This window comes from Myxine glutinosa, chromosome 6, assembly GCF_964187855.1.
Source record: "Myxine glutinosa chromosome 6, kmMyxGlut1.1, whole genome shotgun sequence".
NCBI lineage: Eukaryota > Metazoa > Chordata > Myxini > Myxiniformes > Myxinidae > Myxine > Myxine glutinosa.
Window position 1 is genome coordinate 96,782,389 of NC_136266.1, and position 19,448 is coordinate 96,801,836.

The 19,448-nt window shown below is 49.8% G+C and overlaps 1 protein-coding gene and 1 non-coding gene across 2 annotated transcripts in view; one reads left to right on the top strand and one right to left on the bottom strand.

The window, feature by feature from the left end:
• Window positions 1–962: 962 nt before the first annotated feature.
• On the bottom strand, window positions 963–1,034 carry TRNAA-CGC (transfer RNA alanine (anticodon CGC)). Its single transcript has one exon. It is a non-coding gene; the product is annotated as a tRNA-Ala (tRNA).
• Window positions 1,035–1,375: 341 nt separating this feature from the next.
• The window catches only part of RPAIN (RPA interacting protein), a 33,404-nt gene continuing 15,331 nt past the window's right edge, over window positions 1,376–19,448 (top strand). Inside the window, exons 1-2 of the mRNA XM_068120544.2 lie at window positions 1,376–1,624; window positions 5,776–5,982. Coding sequence (XP_067976645.2) covers window positions 1,472–1,624; window positions 5,776–5,982 — 360 coding nt within the window. The 5' untranslated portion in view covers window positions 1,376–1,471. The remainder of the gene's footprint in view (window positions 1,625–5,775; window positions 5,983–19,448) is intronic.

Here is a 19,448-nt window from a genome sequence, read left to right on the forward strand (position 1 = left end):
CATTTGGGTCCTTGGGGTTGTTTGGGTCTTTTGGATCCTCGTGGTCTTTTGGGGCTTCAGGGTCTTTTGGGTCCTTTTTGTCATTTGGGTCCTTGGGGTTGTTTGGGTCTTTTGGGGCTTCAGGGTCTTTTGTGGCTTCAGGGTCTTTTCAGTATTTTGGGGTATTTTGGGTCTTCGGGGTATTTGGGTCTTCAGAGTCCTTGGGGTCTTCTGGGTCCTTCGGGTCTTCTAGGTCTTCATTATCTTTTGTGTCTTTAACAGTCTACAGTGTATTTTGGGTCTTTGTGTATTGTGAGTGCTTGTGGTCCATTGGGTCTTTCGTGTCCTCAGTCTTTTCGGTCTTTTAACCGGTTGACACACAGTCGTGTTCAAAGATTTCCCCTTAAACCCCTCCCCCCACTCAAATCCCTCCTAAAGCACTACTCAAAGCCTTTAAAACCTACCCTTATGGAGGGACACACACACACACACACACACACACACACACACACACACACACACACACACACACTGCTTTATACAGTAGATGCCCAATATTCCTCACTAAATGTTTTACAAACTTAAATATAAAATGGCACATAATATTTCAAATTTAATGTGCATGAAAAAGTTAAATAAATAACTTCTCATTTAAAAAAGAAACAGTAAACTTTAAATGTTAAAACACAAATAAACAGATGTTATATGCGTGGTTCGCACATGCAATTCACACAACAGTTTGTTGACAGCGCTCGAACCGCGGGTCCCAGTACGAGTCCAATCAAATACCCCGAGCCGGATCACGTGTCTCCTGTCACGGCGCCGGAATGATGGGACCTCCGAGTCGGCCGATGCGTTGCGTTGCAGATTTGATTCCAGCGTTTTATTCTCCTCGTCGCGGGCTTTGCACGATTTTCACAACGTTACTTGGAATTGATTCAGGCAAATTCCAAAATTATTTATTTGTCAATATGAAGTAAAAATGGAGATGCCGGGGATTGAACCCGGGGCCTCACACATGCGAAGCGTGCGCTCTACCTCTGAGCTACATCCCCATTTCATACTCAAAAATCTTCTAAACGTTCTAAAAATGTTTAATCATATAGTTTTATCGTCTTTATGGTCTTTACCTACCATGATCCAAAAAAAATTTGACTTTACTTACGAAACCTTTTCTTTTATTTTCCAAAACCTCGACTTAAAATTGACTTCCTTCGAGAACAGCATTTGCACAAATTTTCAACGACACTTTGAGGCGGTGTAAAGTCTTCAATCATAGGAGATTTATAATCATATTATATTTGCATTACTGTCATATACTGTATTCGTAATTTTATCCTTTGCATCTTGTGCAAAAAAAAACAAACATATCCCGCCCTTTGTAAATGACTGATGAAGTAAAACGTAATTCCGCGCGAACCGCGAAATGATGTGAACGTTTTCAGTTTGGGGAGCGCAGGAAACGCGCGTCTGGACTGGTACACCTGAATTAATGGAGGTGGAGAGAAATTTTCAACGAACTCCGGATGACTGGAACCAGAGGAGGATGAATGTGCGAGTCCCGACGCAGTGTGCCGCGCATTTTCCTGGGTGGAGAGGTCGATGCGAGGCGACTACCCCCCATTGGCGGGACGTTTACCGACAGGTTTCTCCTTCTCTCTCTGTGCTTTTTCTCAGGATTTTCGACACACGGGACACTGGCGATCGGTTTTGGCTGCATTCAAACTTATTTTGTACGTAAAATACTAAATAGAGCGGATAAGAATGGTGACGAGGGACTGGCAAAATGAGCGGAGGTGGGGGGGGGGGGGGGGGTAAAGGGAACTTGCTAAATGGGGAGGGAGGGATGAGGGGTAAAGGGAACTGGCTAAATGGGGAGGGAGGGATGGGGGGTAAAGGGAACTTGCTAAATGGGGAGTGAGGGATGAGGAGTACAGGGAACTGGCTAAATGGGGAGGGAGGGGTAAAGGGAACTGGCTGAATGGGGAGGGAGGGATGGGGGGGTAAAGGGAACTTGCTAAATGGGGAGGGGACTTGCTAAATGAAAATGGGGAGGGAGGGATGAGGGGTAAAGGGAACTGGCTAAATGGGGAGGGAGGGGTAAAGGGAACTGGCTGAATGGGGAGGGAGGGATGGGGGGGTAAAGGGAACTTGTAAAATGGGGAGCGGAGGGGTGGGGTAAAGGGAACTTGCAAAATGGGGAGGAGAGGGGTGGGGTAAAGGGAAGTTGCTAAATGGGGAGGGGAGGGGTGGGGTAAAGGGAACTTGCTAAATGGGGAGCGGAGGGGTGGGGGTAAGGGGAAGTTGCCAAATGGGGAGGGGAGGGGTGGGGTAAAGGGAAGTTGCCAAATGGGGAGGGGAGGGGTGGGGTAAAGGAAACTTGCTAAATGGGGAGCAAGGCATGGGGGTAAGGGGACTAGCCAAATGTGGCGGGGGTGGAGAACTTGGAGCATAACTTGCATTGACATGTGAAATGAAGTAGACAGTGTTGACATTTACAACAAATGTATGTATGTATGTATGTATGTATGTATGCACGCACGCATGTATATACACTACCGGTCAAAAGTTTTAGAACACCTCAATTTTTCCAGTTTTTATTGAAATTTACGCAGTTTAATGTCTCAATGTGCTCTGAAATCAAGGATAGAACAAATAAACAATTGGAGATAAAAATAAATCATAGAATCATTTTGTTTAACAAAATTTTATTTAAATTTTTGACTCAGCAAAGTAGCCAACTTTTGCAATTATAATCGCCGAACACACTCGTGGCATTCTTTCTACAATGGAAATCAAATATTGTTCGGGAAGTTCTTCCCAGCACTGTTGCAAGTTCCCACAAATGTGTTGCACTTGAAGGTTGCTTTGCTTTCACCCTTCTGTCCAGTTCATCCCAAACCAACTCGATGGGGTTTAAGTCTGGAGACTGTGCTGGCCATTCCATGATTTGAAGCCTACCGTCTTGTTCTTTTCCTCGAAGGTAGTTTTGACATAGCCTGGAGGTGTGTTTAGGGTCATTATCTTGCTGTAGGATGAACCGCTGAACCGCGTGTACCAGAGGGTATTGCATGGCGCTGCAAAATGCTGTGGTAGCCCTTGTGGTTTAGGGTGCGAGTCACTCTGTGCAAGTCGCCGACTCTGGATCCAGCAAAAGAGCCCCAGACCATCACGCTTCCTCCTCCATGTTTGACAGTTGGTGTCACACACTGAGGAACCATCCTTTCACCTACTTGACGGCGTACAAAAACCCTGCGTGATGAACCAAATATTTCAAATTTTGATTCATCGGTCCATAAGACCATCGGTCCATAAGACCTTCTTCCAGTCTTCAGTATTCCACTGGCGGTGCTTCATGGCCCAGGCAAGCCTCTTTTTATTATTTTGCCATCTTAGCAATGACTTTCTTACTGCCCCTCGACCTGTCAAACCTGCAGCTCAAAGTCTTCTCTTCACAGTTGAAACTGAGACGTGCTTACTTCGACCAGTGTTCAGCTGTGCTTGAAGCTGTTGTCCTGTGAGCCGCCTATCACGCAAGCTGTTGACTCAGAAACTTGTCTTCTGATTCTGTTGTGGCTTTGGGTCTGCCAGACCTCTTCCTGTCAGAGTTTCCTCCAGTTTCCAATATACTACTTCCTGCAGTGCAATATTGTCCAAATAAAGCTTCATAGGGTGTAATAACAGTCTGTTCCAATACTGCTTTTATACAGACAGGGGTTTGTAATCAAGTAATCAGCAGAGGTTGGGACACCTGTAGGAATTGTTTGCATCAATTTTCAAGGCTTAATTTACTTACATTGCTGCAGAACAGCTGTAAGTTGTTAACCCATTACTTGTTCCCTGAAGAAGGCCTTTTTTTACATATAACTGTGCAATTTGCATTATTTTCCCGTTTTTGCAAATCTAAACTTTTTTTTTTACCTCGAGCAGTTTACTGCTTACCTTTGTACCATTTCAGGTTATTCACTGGACATTAAACTGCGTAAATTTCAATAAAAACTGGAAAAATTGAGGTGTTATAACACTTTTGACCGGTAGTGTATGTATGTATTGTTGCGGATCTCGAGCCCGTCGACGTACAGAGGGGGGTTAAACCCTTTTCCCCCTCGGGCCTTCGAGTCCACGAGGCTGCAACCCACTTTATACTCGTGGGGCGGATTGCAGAGCAATTCCAGCCGCCACCCCCATCGCGGGCGTGCGGAAGGGTGTCGGGTCGAATCCCCTCGTACCTTCGGTACACACGCTGCCACGAAGACGGGTGCTGGACCTCGCACGGGTCACGCTAGTCGGATATGCCCGAGCTGTTTGCGTATCACGTGACTCACGTGACTCGTGCCGTTAATTATGATTGAACCCGATTGAGCGGTTTGATTCGTACAGTGCGAAGCCAATAGGTGGAAATGACGGGGACGGCCAAATGGAAGGAAGAACACAGGTTTATTATACAATTTATACAGTGATCAGGGTAAAGGGACACAGAGCAGACACTTAATCAGTCTTAACTTAACTTCCCCAGACAAGGGCCCACTCACTCACGCGGGGAAAAGAAGGAAGGAAAGGTTCGCGCTCCAAACGCGTCCTTGGTGCCGTTCGCTCCGGTCAGCTCTCTGGGCGTGTCCCTTTTAGAGGTCCGCGGCATGTGCAGGGAGCCCAGGAAGGAAGGAAGGTTGTTGGAGTAGGTGGCCCCGAGAGGGATCGTCCTCGCACAGCGTTATTCACAGGCAGCAGGGCGCAGGGCAGGGAGAGTTCGTGCACACACAGCCTTGATCTCCTCGCAGCGACTCTCTCTCTCTCAACGAACCACAGTATCTCTCTCTCTCGCTCTCTCGCTCTCTCGCTCTCTCGCTCTCTCGCTCTCTCGCTCTCTCGCTCTCCCGCTCTCCCGCTCTCTCTCTCAACGAACCGCTCTCTCAACGAACCGCTCTCTCAACGAACCGCTCTCTCAACGAACCGCTCTCTCAACGAACCGCTCTCTCAACAAACCGCTCTCTCAACGAACCGCTCTCTCAACGAACCGCTCTCTCAACGAACCGCTCTCTCAACGAACCGCTCTCTCAACGAACCGCTCTCTCAACGAACCGCTCTCTCAACGAACCGCTCTCTCAACGAACCGCTCTCTCTGCGGGCCCGGGGCAGGGTTTTTATATAGCCCCTCCCCAGTCTTACCCGAATGTTCCAAGCCCCTCCCCTCGCTGCCATTGTTAGCCACTCCCCTGAGCGTTCATTGGCTGCTTGCCGCCTACCGGCCACTCCCCTGCAGGTCCTCCCTTGGGCCTTCTAGACTTGTTCCAGGCCCGAGCACATGGTATTCCAGCTCAACACCTGGCATTCCAGCCCAAGGAGCACCTAAACTTACTGGCCTGCTCAACGCATACTAACACAGGAAAGGACTATGCTTACATTTAATAGGAAATAACTAAACTAAGCGAGGCTACATGTTGTGGTGCAACTAACTAAGAGGGGGGGGGGGGGGGGGTTCCCTTTATTCTCACCACTGCAACACTCCCTGAAGAAGGCTTTTTTACAATATAACTGTGCAATTTTCATTATTTTCCCGTTTTTGCAAACCTAAACTTTTTTTTAAACCTCGAGCAGTTTACTGCTTACCTTTGTACCATTTCAGGTTATTCACTGGACATTAAACTGCATAAATTTCAATAAAAACTGGAAATATTGAGGTGTTCTAAAACTTTTGACCGGTAGTGTATGTATGTATGTATGTTTGTATGTTTGTTTGTATGTACATTGTAAATTTGATCGTGTTGTTATGGAACGCCTTTTGCTTTCCCTCCAAAGCGCTGCTTGCTTCGGCTGAGAAACAGCCGTGCATCCCACCTTGATCGGTTCCGAGCTGCAGGCGCTCGGGGCCAGATCCAGATGCAGAATGGTGATTATTATGGGAACTTGCCAGGAGAAACTTCCCTCATCGAGAAAGTGCTGTTCCGAGAGTGGCAAGCTTTGAAAGCTGCGAGGCAGCGGGCTGAGGGAGCACCAGACTTTGGGGTATTTGATCATAAAATGCCCTTGAATGGCATCACTTGATTCATGCAACACAACTGCTAACACACTTCTTCTTCAAAATTTACATATTCCTAAATGTCTAACAGCTGCAAAGCTTTCCCCAAACTTGTGCATTCACATTAACTTTGTAATAAACCATGTTTTGTAACACACCACCAAAGCAAAACGCACACACTTTCCCTTCATGATTGCTCCATTTCTCTGAATAACTCACCTATGAGCTGATTTCCAGTCGTGGGCTACGCAAGCTGCAGGTTCAGCAGACCATTGCACAGGATGGCCTGAAGATCCCTTTACCTCTGCCAAATTTCTCGCACCTTCAGTGGTGTGGTGGTGAATTCAGTTGTGCAAGGAGAATGATGGAGCACATACAGATATAATGACTGATTCATTATTGTAAGTACTGCACAGCAAAATCTGCATATTAAAATAGTTTAAGAACGAATGCTTTACTGAGGAGGGTTAAAGTGACTTTCAGGCCACTCTGTAGTTATTTATGTCCAAATCTTTTATATATATATATTGTTACGGACACGACTTATTGAGATGTTATGCTGGGCCGAGCGGAATGGCCGCCGTGTTCGCACAAGTTACCCGATTACACTCGAACGTTGGCCGAATCGCGCTATGCTAAATCAATGAAGGAAAGGACACAACGGCTGGGTTAAATGACACGACACCAGGGGTACAGTTCTCAAGACCTCCGGAGGAGGTTATAATATGGGTTTGCAGAATGTTTAGATTACACGGACAAGAGGTACAGCACAGAAAGGTGGGCACTTATACACGGTCTTATCTTATTCCCGACAGACCACAGACAAACGGGACAAGACTGACTCACACAGGGATTGATGGCAAGGAAGGGCAGAATCGATGGCTCAAGGTGCACCTTGGCTCAGGGGCAGAATCGACCCGGTCCGGTCCAAAGATGCGGGGAGGTATCGTCGCGCTGGAGGTGGCGTCCTTTTCTCTCCAAGCTCAGGCGCATCTGACGTCACCTCCGGTAAGTGGCTGCGTATATCCAGCGGGGAGTGACACGCCCTCGGCTCGTTAGCTCCGCCCCAGATGGAATCGGTCCGCCGCTTCTTATTGGGTGCGGGGGGGGGGGGGGGTTACCGGGCTCCGCCCTTGACGAGGAGCTGACAGTCAGCCCCTGTGTGGTAACCCCGTCGGAGCACATGGGCAATGGCGGCTAACCAAGCCGGAGTGAGGACGCACACTCCCCGCGCCGCCGCCGCGCCGCCCCCCGCTGTTGTTGTAGTTGTTGTTGTTGTAGTTCCATGAGGAAGAGATGCGGGGAGGTATTGGGAGGTCCTAAACTCACTACTGGTGCCATACAATCACATTCTGGTGCAACGAAGAGTCAGAATTAATGGAAACGAGTCCTTAACTGACATAGACTAAGAATAACTAGCAAGATGTCCGAAAGTTGTCTACGTGAGATGCGGTGGACCTGGGCACGACATTTAATGGGGGAAAAAGGGGAAGGTCGGTTCTACAGAGTGTTGTTTACAGACAATGGGACTAGGGAATGGGGGATTGGGGATAGTTGGGGAGTATTGGGGAAATAGGGGAATATTTACAAGCGGATATGGATGGAGGCCAAATCCCATATCCGCAACATTGCACCCTTCTCTACCTCGGGGCGTCCCGACCCGATAAATCTTTACCTACGTTAGTGTGGCACTCAGATGTAGTTCCCTCTACTATTAACTCTACCCTGAGTGCGACAGTTTTACAGATGTTCACAAATGAGTAAATATGTCCCCCTGCGACGTTGCACCCTTCTCCTCACAGAAACACACCCACAGGATAACCGAATCGCGGAAAGAATTCTCAAACTAAACATACAGCCGGTAGGGAGCATTATTTACACAAGACTACACTGATATTTACACTACGATCCAGGACCTGTTTTTGGAGGAACACATGCAGATGTTATGCATAGAGAGAGAACGCATGCCAGCATCGATACACCAACCCACGAGTGCTCTGTGGCCTTACGGCCTTTAATAATGTGCAGAGCACCCCTTCCAAGCACCAAAAGCACCACCCCATCATGTACAGTCAGCACCATCCGGTGCACCAATAAAGTGTTCAACAATCATCGGTGGTGTCGCAGCCGGCCGATGTTCTGCCGCTGGTCTTGCCTTCATGTGGTGCACTTGGCCTTCTGGCTTCTTTCAAAAATAAAGAAAGGCGCCAACCGCGTCCATTTCTGTATTGTGGCCGTCAGGGGGCCAACTAAAAGTGGTTCACCTGTATGGCATAGGTGCCACGTTGACCCATAGGTCCATCCACGGGTGGTGCTTGCCCGCAAGAGAACTGCAGTCCATGGTGGGCGGCCACAAAAATTGCGGTCCATATGGTGTATCGATCCCGGCAGCAAGCAGCGAAAGTGCAGGCCCACAACCGCGGAGCCAGCACCTCTCTCTCCTCTCTCTCTGCCCCAAAGCCAGATCCTCGGAGGTGGGAGACAAAAGAAGAAGACAAGTGAGTAAGGTGGTAAGGGCGCAAAAGTGCACGCAACATAAGGTAATGCACACTGGGGGCACATGGGAACCAGGTGAGACAGGTACGTTCCTACCGTACGCCCCCCCCCCCCCCCACCAGGTAACCTACATTGCCCCTCCCTTACCCCTTACTGTATCCACAAAACACAACACTACCCATAAACATCTACTTTACAAATCAACAACCGTCCCTACTGTCTTCCCCGTTCCTCCCATAAACCAAATTCGTCTTCTCTCCCTCCTAACCAATCAAATTTGCCATTTCCAACTCTCATCAAAATTTGCCATCTCCAATTCAACATCAAAATTTGCCATCACCAATTCATCATCAGTCCCTCCTAAGGAGGGAGAGATGGAATCACCCCAACGTCTCATCCACGTCGTGATGCGTCTCACCAATCCACACAGCAATTCTCATTTCCTGCACACAGAACAAAGAAACACAGGTGTGGAGTCATCATCACCACAGGTAAGTGGCTGCGTATGGTGCGACAGGTTCATCAATCCTAACTATTTCCTAAATGACTTTAACAACTTTACATTACCCGGAGTCTTTCTCCTGCCAAACTATTGGCCCTCTTACACTATGGGTTCTAAAAACCAATTCCCATTGACCAAACTGTGGTGCTTTTCAATTTGGGGTCTCACTCCCCCGATTCATCTCCCGGTGCCCTCGCACAATTTCTGGGCCGCGACGTGTAGCTCTCCCAGCAGGTCGACCCACCTGCACACCTCCACCACTGCAGTTGCCTCCGAGCTTACCTGCTCCTTACCCTAACCTAACTACCTGGGGAAGGCCCTCTGGCGCTCTCCCCACTCGGTGCCCTCTCTGGCACTGGGCTACCCGGGTCCGTCCTCCGGATCCTCGGGCCCCACTGACACTAACGGCTCCCAGAGCCCACCTGCGGCCTCACCTGGCCGACATCCTCACAGTGGTGGAGTGCCCAACCAACTACACACACTAACAGGCTACACGCCCAGCCATTTCCACAACACTAATGCACCCATCCGCAATACCATTCTGCAACCGCACCACAAATGCCAATATCCAACCACCATTTACCTATACCCTCTACCTAACACTTACACTACCCGCCCCGGGTATCCGTGATGGGGGCCCACTCTTCCCCCATTCACACCTTCGCACCATGCACACCACTCCGTACCACTTACTCCAACTCTCTCCACACACCCGTACTTGCACACCTGTGCTCTCATGCTTGGTGCCGCCTGCACCCTTCTCTCCCCAAGCGCATTCGCGCTGATCCACAACACTCACTACTCATACACTGCTCCACACTGCTCCACACACCTGTCCAGTTCTCACACACACGGCATCATCTCAGCTAACTACTCCCCTCTGAAACTTGCGCTTCCCAGTCGTCCCTTTAAACTATTGCGCTCCCACGTCATTATCATCCATACTAATCTACCTGCGTCCCCACTACAGGTATCAGTCACTATCTAAACCTTATCGTCACCTAATGTCATCTTCGCTAGATCCCTACACACAATATAACCTAACCCACCCGGGCTAGTTTTCACTGCCATACACCCCATAAACTATAGCTCCTTTGCCCCACATGGGAAGGGTGGCAGGGATGCCACCCTTACCCACCGGGCCCATCGCTCACTACCAATTTTTGCACATCAAATTTCAACAAATCAAAAATTTTGCCAATCACTGCCCATCATCTGCCAATCATTACTGCCAATCCTTTGCCAATCAAATTTTGTTTTTCTCTAATTTTGGGGCCAAAACACTAACCTCATCACACAGTCTACTCACTAATGCCTCTCGGTGCGCCAATTCCTGTCCAAAGCCCGGCTTCGTAAAGCCGAGCAATGAATGCGGGTTGTTTGGTGCCAGCGGCTGGATACGTCCCGCATTCGGGGCAGGGACGGGGGCTTACCCGGCCCGAGATCCCACGCACCACCTCGGCGTGGAGCCATCCCATGGCTCGATCTCGACCTGCCGGAATGCCTCAACAAAAAGTGGTCGCCATGACGACCCTTCCTATTGGGCTGCCAGCTCCGCCTAGTGGAGCACGGACGCGGCCGTTCAAAGCGAGGCCCGGCACGCACCGAGGGCCCGATTCGGCTAAAAGTCGCTCTAACCGCTAACCCGGTTACCGTCGATGCCTTACCTGGATGCTTACAAGCATACGCTACCCCTTTCTTTCTCACACACCCAGCCGCTTCCATGCTCCTCGTCGTACCTTCTCCAACACACCCAGGCACACTCACTCCACTCACAGCCTTGGTCACACACCTGACCACCGAACACTTTGGCACACATTCGTTGGTCGCACACCTCACCAACACACCTCTTCGCGCCCCCTCCTCGGTCACCTCCTCTGTGACAATCACAGGTGTGCCCTCACTCGCACACCCAACCACGTGCCTCACGACCAATTCCAGCGTGCATTCCCACTCACGCTCTACCATTCCAGGTGTGCATCCGTCCATTCCAGGTGTACATCCTCGCTCACCTGTCACAACCAACTCACGCTCCTTGTCACTCTCACTACTCTCACCTCCATTCTTGACAGCGCACTCACCCTTACTCTCGACAGCGCACTCTTTCCTCATGCACCTGTCCGTCACACACCTTTCTCGCGCACACTCTTGCGCACACTCTCCCGTCACACCCTCTGTAACACTCACCACAGGCGTGCATTCTTCCTTACCTTTGACAGCGCACTCTTTCCCCATGCACCTGTCCGTCACACACCTTTCTCGCGCACACTCTTGTGCACACTCTCCCATCACACCCTCTGTAACACTTACCACACCGCGCTTCCATGTGCTCCCTCGCACACGCGCTACGACCGACTCACTCTCGCCAGCACACTCACTCCTCGGCGTGCACTTTTTCCTCACACACCCCATGGTCAGACATTCTTGCACACCTCGTTTTTCGCACACCAGACCTGTCGCACACTTCACCAACGGCCTCTCACGAACACCCGGGTCCATCTCGACCCCCAAGCTTCTTAAATCACCTGGCGCATCATACGCACGACCATATTGGTCACCACTTACACCGGGTCCTCTTCCTCTTCGCTTCTCCTCCATCACCTGCGAATCCCTCATCCGGTTAATGAGCACATCATCATGATCCGAACACAGACTTTGGACCAATTCTTTTACCTCCTCCTTTATCTCTTTCTTATCCTCTCTCCGTCGCTTCTTAATTTCGCTCACCCCTTCTTCCACTTCTAATTTCTGCTTCACCTCCTTCATCTCCTCGTGCGCCCCTTTAAGTTCTTCCTCTAACTCCACTTTATTTTTTTCTATGTGCTCCCGCACCTCCCGCTCTTTAACCTCCATCACCTCTACCACCTTGTTCATTTTCCTCGTCAAGTCCTCATGTACCGTCTGACACTCTTTTTTAGTTACCCCTACGTCCTTTTTCATCTCCTTCTGTGTCGATTTTAACCCCTCTATTACCGCTGTGTTCTTCTTTACCTGTTCCCCAACCTTTTGTCCCACTGTCAGTTGTTCTACTCCCAGCGTCAACTCCTCTATACCACCTTGCAATTTTACAGTCCCCTTTCTCACCTCCTTCTCCATGCGCTCCTTACAGTGCCTCACCTCCTCGCGCACTCCTCCGACCTCCTCACTCACTCCTCTTCTGATCTCCTCTCCCATCACTTGCATCTCCTGCCCAGATGCCACCCTCATCTGCTCCATTTCCTCCCTGTGAGCATCCAGTTTAGTTTCTACCCCCATTCTAACCCCCTCTATCTGCTGCCCCATTTGTTTAACTTCCCTTTCCGCTTGGTCCCTCATGTCCCTCAATTTGCCTTCCATACTGTTTTCTAACCCCTCTAACCCCTTTTGCATCCCTTCCATTTGATTCTCTTGAGCGGCCATTCTGTTTTCTACCCCCATTAACCCCTCCTGTATTTCCCCTAATCTATTGTCTAATCCCTCTATTCTACTCCCTAACCCCCGGATCTGGGCCCCCATGTCCTCCCTCAATTTCTCGCTATTGGACCCCATTTCGCCCCCCATGACCCCCATTTTGCCCTCCAATCGCTCACCCTGAGCTTCTATATTGTTCCCCATTACCCCCATTTGGTTTCCCATCACCCCTAATTGCTCACTCTGCATTTTGAGGGACGCCTGCATTTGCGCCATAAATTGCTCCATGAGGGCCTGCATTTGGGCCATCCCTCCCACTTGTGCAGCGGGTGCGGCCGCCGTAGCTATGTGCGAGGCGCCATTTTGCGCGCCCGCAACCTCGTGTGCGACGACGCCATTTTGCGACCCTGCTACCCTCACTGCTTCGCTCTCCTCATGTCCCTCAATTTGGTCCTGGATCGACCCTGCCTCACTCTCCTCTACCGGAACCCAGCCGTCTTGATTTGCCATAGCGCGACTTTCAAAATTCGGGTTTTTATTTTTTTTTGTAAAACACAATCAAATTTCGCCGTTATAATTTCGAGCGCGTGAAACGCGCTCCGGGACCGATCCCACTTCCCGACACGAATTGTTACGGACACGACTTATTGAGATGTTATGCTGGGCCGAGCGGAATGGCCGCCGTGTTCGCACAAGTTACCCGATTACACTCGAACGTTGGCCGAATCGCGCTATGCTAAATCAATGAAGGAAAGGACACAACGGCTGGGTTAAATGACACGACACCAGGGGTACAGTTCTCAAGACCTCCGGAGGAGGTTATAATATGGGTTTGCAGAATGTTTAGATTACACGGACAAGAGGTACAGCACAGAAAGGTGGGCACTTATACACGGTCTTATCTTATTCCCGACAGACCACAGACAAACGGGACAAGACTGACTCACACAGGGATTGATGGCAAGGAAGGGCAGAATCGATGGCTCAAGGTGCACCTTGGCTCAGGGGCAGAATCGACCCGGTCCGGTCCAAAGATGCGGGGAGGTATCGTCGCGCTGGAGGTGGCGTCCTTTTCTCTCCAAGCTCAGGCGCATCTGACGTCACCTCCGGTAAGTGGCTGCGTATATCCAGCGGGGAGTGACACGCCCTCGGCTCGTTAGCTCCGCCCCAGATGGAATCGGTCCGCCGCTTCTTATTGGGTGCGGGGGGGGGGTTACCGGGCTCCGCCCTTGACGAGGAGCTGACAGTCAGCCCCTGTGTGGTAACCCCGTCGGAGCACATGGGCAATGGCGGCTAACCAAGCCGGAGTGAGGACGCACACTCCCCGCGCCGCCGCCGCGCCGCCCCCCGCTGTTGTTGTAGTTGTTGTTGTTGTTGTAGTTCCATGAGGAAGAGATGCGGGGAGGTATTGGGAGGTCCTAAACTCACTACTGGTGCCATACAATCACATTCTGGTGCAACGAAGAGTCAGAATTAATGGAAACGAGTCCTTAACTGACATAGACTAAGAATAACTAGCAAGATGTCCGAAAGTTGTCTACGTGAGATGCGGTGGACCTGGGCACGACATTTAATGGGGGGAAAAGGGGAAGGTCGGTTCTACAGAGTGTTGTTTACAGACAATGGGACTAGGGAATGGGGGATTGGGGAGTATTGGGGAAATAGGGGAATATTTACAAGCGGATATGGATGGAGGCCAAATCCCATATCCGCAACAATATACATACAACGAAGGAAGCACACTAACCCTATGACATGATACATATACATACATATTTATATATATATATACTAGCAGAAGTACCCGGCATTGCCGGGCGGGGGAGGGGAGGGGAACGGGGGGGGGAGGGGAGGGGAGGGGGGAGGGGAGGGGCCGGAGGGGGGAGGGGAACGGGGGGGAGGGGAGGGGCCGGAAGGGGGAGGGGGGAGGGAAGAGGGGGGGATGGGAGGGGGGAGGGAAGAGGGGGGGGTGGGAGGGTGAGGGATGGGAGGGGGGAGGGGAGAGGAGGGGGGGAGGGGAGAAGGGTGTGGGAGGGGAGGGGGAGATGGGTGGGGGAGGGGAGGGGGAGAAGGGTGGGGGAGGGGAGGGGGAAAAGGGAGGGGGAGGGGGAAAAGGGAGGGGGAGGGGGAGAAGGGTGGGGGAGGGGAGGGGGAAGGGGGAGGGGTGGGGAGGGGGGAGGGGTTTAAAGAGAGGGGGAGGGGTAGGGGGAAGGGGGAGGGAAGGGGATGGCCAGTCAACAATGACGTTGCAGTTCTCATGGTCGGAGAGCAGCACAACAATCGGACATAGTCCTGCATATTCGCAACAGCACGAAGCGGATTTTGGAGACTCACCGATCCTGTGACGTCCTCCAGTACCGGTGTTGCCGGGCGGGGGAAGGGAGACCCGTACATTCCCAACCCGTACATTCGCCCTCTCGACTCAAGCTCACTCGGACAAAAGCCTCGCACAAATTACACCGTGAAGGCCCAATGGTCATGTCTATGCCACAAATCATGGGCGCACTGAATTGAAAATATATCGAACGCTCATACTCAGTGAAAAGTGAAGCTGCCATGTCGCCATCTTGGTCAGCACGACTCGACCAACTCGCTTCGCGGATCTCGTTTTGTGCGGAAATAAACTGCTCCAATCGGTTACGGAAGGGTTGTGGAAAGACGTTTCACAGCTGTTCCAAAGACATTTAATTCATATCGCACAAAATCCATACAAAACACGATCGCATAAAAGGTGAAAAAACGTGTGACGTGTGACGGGATGGAACATCACGTGATCGCTCTGAGCGAAACAGTCTGGCGGCGGGAATGGAACATCACGTGATCGCTCTGAGCGAATCAGCGAGCTGCTCTGGAACCGGCTGAGATTAGCGGGTACTTCGCTGAAATGCGCTGAGGTAAATATGAATAAAAAATATGGATCTCGTCAAATATGGTCTCGGCCATGTTCGTCCCAGTGTTACGTGGTCCCCTCGGTGAATACCTGGTCTCGGTGACCCCCGGACCGTGAGAGGAACTTCGCCAGAAAGTATTATATATGCGCTTTCGCCACGCAATCCATAGGAATTTCACCCAAGAGACAACTGATATTCAAGGATATATTTCCAATGGTAATGATACCATACAATTTCAATGACACAACCACGGAGATTTTCCCCGAGCAATCAACAATACACAACCATCAACAATTCTCAATCCACAATCAATTCCCTATGATTAAGATGGCCATCTTATATATGTGTGTCCCGGTGAGTACTCACAACCCCCTTTTGGTCTCGGTCCCGCACAATGTCTCTGGGCCCCTCCTGACCAAGATGATGGTCGGCGTAGCCGCACTCGGGCGGTTGAACGAACTCCGGGTGGACGTGTTTCCACCGGGCAGGTATCGTACCACTACCAGGCACCCCGGCTGCAGCCCCTCGTGGCCACGCGAAGCGGGTACGGGAAAGCAAGCCAAACCCCACGCCGCTTGCAAGGCGTGTTAGGCCCCAACGGGCGACCCGTACGCGTCTTTTTAGACAGTGTCGCGAACGGCGCCCAACGCTGGGTCGGTGCACGGCCACACGACAGTTTGACGTCCACCGGGCAGGTGTCCGTCCCGGTAACTCCTCTCGCCAGACAGGCTCGGGAACGCCGCTTTTCCACACGGCTCAATCAATTCCACCTTTCGTCGGAGCCGGGCGAGGAAGAAGAATACTCGTCCTTTTTTCCTCGTGTCTTTTCCCTTCCGTTTCCGGTCACTTCCGTTTCCGGCCACTTTTTCAGAAGGGCTCCTGACCCTCCAACCACAACAACTACACAACAACTTAATATACTACACACGGATAAGCAAAGACCTGAATGGTAATTCACATACATTCACATAAATATGTAACACCAGGCTCAATGGCTATGTCTATGCCAAATATCAAGTACGTGAGCCTCTCCGTTTAGGAGTCTATCGGTAACATTACACACACACACACACACACACACACACACACACACACACACACACACACACACACACACACACACACACACACACTGTGTTTTATAGATGTATATTTTTATATGTATAGATGTATATTTTTATATGTATAGATGTATATTTTTATTTGTATAGATGTATATTTTTATCTTTATATATATATATATATATATCTATATATATATATATATATATATATATATATATATATATATATAGTATATATATACACAGTGAAACCTTGACTTATGAGTGCACCAACTTACGAGTTTTCCGAGATACGAGCCGTCGCTCGGGCGGTTTTTTGCTTTGAGATGCGAGCCGAGATCTGAGTTACGAGCTTACGCCACCCGCCACCAGGTGGCCCAACGAGCGTTCCGGTCACGTGGTTATCTTGCCGTGCAAGCATCTCTGCCGTATATCGCTGCTGCTTTGTTTTCGCATGTTGGTTATTTTGGAAAATTTCTTAGTTTTAACCATGGGTCCTAAGAAATTGAGTGCCAAGGGCAGTACTGAGAAGAAGAAGAGGATGATGTGCTTGGATATAAAACACGCAATCATCGAAAAACATGAGCGAGGTGTGCGTGTTGTCGACTTGGCGAGGCAGTACGATCGTAGTACTTCTACGATATGTACGATTTTGAAGCAGAAGGAGTCGATAAAGGCTATAACGCCAGCCAAGGGCGTTACGATTATTTCAAAGCTCCGGACCTCTATCCATGAAGAGATGGAGAATTTTCGAAACATTTTGAAAGGGAGGAAGAAACAAACCTCGTTGGACAGGTTTTTATTGAAACGCCCTGCAAGTGACAGCGAGGAAAGTGTGGCGAAAAGGGCAAAAGTTATCTCCTCCACCTCCGCCAGCATCTTCGTCTGATCTTCAAGGTAAATACACTGTAGCGCGATGCTGCGTGCGCTAATGCTTACGCAAGGAGCAAGCGGACAACGCGGTTCATACAAGAGTCTTTATTCAAACTGCAGCACTAAGCTGCTCAAGGCTGTGCGCCCCGTCTATATCCTGAGGCCACGCCTCTCTCCCCGGCGTGGCCCACCCCCACTTGGTGTGTGGGGTGATGTCACCACGTCAGTGCTTTCGTGTCCGCCACAACACTTAATAAAACCAGTTTATTTCTTTACATTGAAGGAGTCTGGACTCCAGCAGAATACGGATAAAAGGATGGCAAGGCACAAACTCGTCCGAGAAGATGTTTATTCGTAAAACCAACTCGGGAACACTAAAAAGCCCGTTTATCGGGCTGCCTTATAAAGCAAAAACCCAAACCGAAACCGAAAGCCACGCCTCTCAAGCGAGGCGTGCTTCGGTGGTCACGTGATCCACAGGTGTAGCTCATTATACCCGCACGCGCGGGACGCTTTGGCGGTCACGTGACCAGCCACTCTGGCGCCTGGGATCCCTGCCGGTGACGTCACCGGCTGGAGCAAGGAGATTCTGATGCCAGTCTTGCTTGGGGGACCCATGGGTCGCTACATTCTCTTTTATTATGAACAGTATATACGAGGTCGTGCTTGTTTATACATTATTTGTTATTTATAAAGTACATTTTTCTTATTTAAAAACACGTAACAAAAAAAATTGGTGTGGTTTTTTGGGGGCTGGAACGGATTAATAGCATTTCAATGCCTTTTAATGGGGAAATTTAATTTGAGAAACGAGCAAATTGAGTTACGAGCTCGGTCACAGAACGAATTAAACTCGTAAGTCAAGGTTTCACTGTATGTATATATATATATATATATATATATATATATGTATATATATATATATATATATATATATATATATATATATATATATATATATATATATAATGTTGCGGATATGGGATTTGGCCTCCATATCCGCTTGTAAATATTCCCCTATTTCCCCAATACTCCCCAACTATCCCCAATCCCCCATTCCCTAGTCCCATTGTCTGTAAACAACACTCTGTAGAACCGACCTTCCCCTTTTTCCCCCATTAAATGTCGTGCCCAGGTTCACCGCATCTCACGTAGACAACTATAGGACCTCTTGCTAGTTATTCTTAGTCTATGTCAGTTAAGGACTCATTTCCATTAATTCTGACTCTTCGTTGCACCAGAATGTGATTGTATGGCACCAGTAGTGAGTTTAGGACCTCCCCATACCTCCTCCCATCTTCCCCATGAAACAACAACAACAACAACAACAACAACAACAACAACTACAACAACAACAGCGCGCGGGGAGTGTGCGTCCTCACTCCGGCTCGGTTAGCCGCCATTGCCCATGTGCGCCGACGGGGTTACCACGAAGGGGCTGACTGTCGGCCCCTCGTCAAGGGCGGAGCCCGGTAACCCCCCGCACCCAATAAGAAGCAACGGGCCGATTCCATCTGGGGCGGAGCTAACGAGCCGAGGGCGTGTCACTCCCCGCCGGATATACGCAGCGACTTACCGGACGTGACGTCAGATGCGCCCCGAGCTTGAAGTGAAGAGAACCAGTCGCCACCTCCGAGCGCTGAGAGACCTCCCGCATCTCTGGACCGGACCGGGTCGATTCTGCCCCTGAGCACAAGGTGCACCTTGTGCTGTCCACCGACTACCTGCCCTTCCTTGCCATCAATCCCGGTGTGAGTCAGTCTTGTCCCGTTTATCTGTCGTCTGTCGGGGTTACTATAAGACCGTATTTAAGTGCCTACCTTCCTATGCTGTCTCTCTCGTCCTTGTAATCTAACGTTCCGAAATATTATAACCTCCTCCGGAGGTCTTGAGAACTGTACCCCTGGTGTCGTGTCATTTAAACCCAGCCGTGTGTCCTTTCCTCAATTGATTTAGCGTAGCGCGACTCGGCCAACGTTCGAGTATAATCGGGTAAACTGTGCAGACGCGGTCATACCAAACCGCTCGGTAAACCAACATCCACAACCGCGTCTGTAACAATATATATATATATATATATATATATATATATATATATATATATATATATATATATATATTGTTGCGGATATGAGGACTGTGTTTTTTTTTATTGTGTTGTATTGTATAGTAAATTGTTGTAAATATCACCCTCTGTAAAATGTAATGATTCCTTGTAAATACCTCCGTAGCGTAAA